Source organism: Antrostomus carolinensis, unplaced genomic scaffold (genome assembly GCF_000700745.2).
Source record: "Antrostomus carolinensis isolate BGI_N321 unplaced genomic scaffold, ASM70074v2 scaffold13956, whole genome shotgun sequence".
Lineage (NCBI taxonomy): Eukaryota > Metazoa > Chordata > Aves > Caprimulgiformes > Caprimulgidae > Antrostomus > Antrostomus carolinensis.
The window spans coordinates 42,734-43,606 of record NW_010319873.1 but is presented as its reverse complement, the minus strand read 5'-3'; the positions used below and the strand labels follow the sequence as shown (position 1 = coordinate 43,606).

The 873-nt window shown below is 48.5% G+C and overlaps 1 protein-coding gene across 1 annotated transcript in view; it reads left to right on the top strand.

Annotated features, from left to right (window-relative positions):
- Positions 1–43: 43 nt before the first annotated feature.
- GMNC (geminin coiled-coil domain containing) overlaps positions 44–873 on the top strand; it is a gene marked incomplete at its 5' end in the record, with an annotated part of 3,735 nt that continues 2,905 nt past the window's right edge. The window contains one exon of the mRNA XM_010169424.1: positions 44–109. Within this exon, the coding sequence (XP_010167726.1) occupies positions 44–109 (66 nt within the window). The remainder of the gene's footprint in view (positions 110–873) is intronic.

The window sequence follows — 873 nt, the reverse complement described above, 5'->3', positions numbered from 1 at the left end:
ACGCCTCGGGTCTGCTCCCCTAGGCCGGTTCTGCACCCCGCAGCTCGGTGCCCAGGACGCGGCGTGGCGCGGAGACCAGCTCTCCTCACAGCTCTACCGAAACAAGCAGGTAAAGGCTCCGCGGCACCCCGCAGCCGCGGTTTCTCCCCCCGAGGTTCCTGAACTTTGTTTCACACATCGCACCTTCTGGGTTGGTTTATGGCATGACTCCCTCTCACTAGCTCGAATGTGGGAAACGGCAGCAAACCACTTTCTTTGGGTATTTTTTTTATTCCTTGCTTGACGTATTTGTCTGCTCCACATTGTCCCATGAAGCTGGAACAAGTGTTGGGTTCCCTGTTCATCTGTCCCCTCTTACAGTGCATTGCACCAGCTGCCTTGGCACTAGAGAAGACCAGGGAGTCCCTCAGGCTCTGATGATGCACAGCCTCATGCTGTTGACTAAAAATACATAGTGGGTGTCCTCCTGAGTCTATCACGATTATTCCACCAGAATTACCTACTTTTATACAGGATCAACCACTTTGACCAGCAAGCATTTCCTTGATACTTTATTTTCTCTCCTTTCCTTTTTTTTGTAAATCCCATCAAGAGGAGTGAGAAACTCCGAACAGTCCTAGATGAAGGAACCTCAGATAGATCACTCTGATCAAACACTTGGAATGATATTTTGTCAATGGAAATTCATTTACTAACTTAAAAGTCCCTGGAATCAAACCTTAGTTCCAGACATCAGTGTACTTTCTTTGACTCTGCCTCAGTAATTTAAATCTGTGCTTTTCAGCCTGCAGTCAGCAGATGTCTGGGGTCCCTGGCAGGAGATCCTTTGCCCTCCTAAAGCAGACTCCAGAGCTATGATTAGGAGGCAAAAGT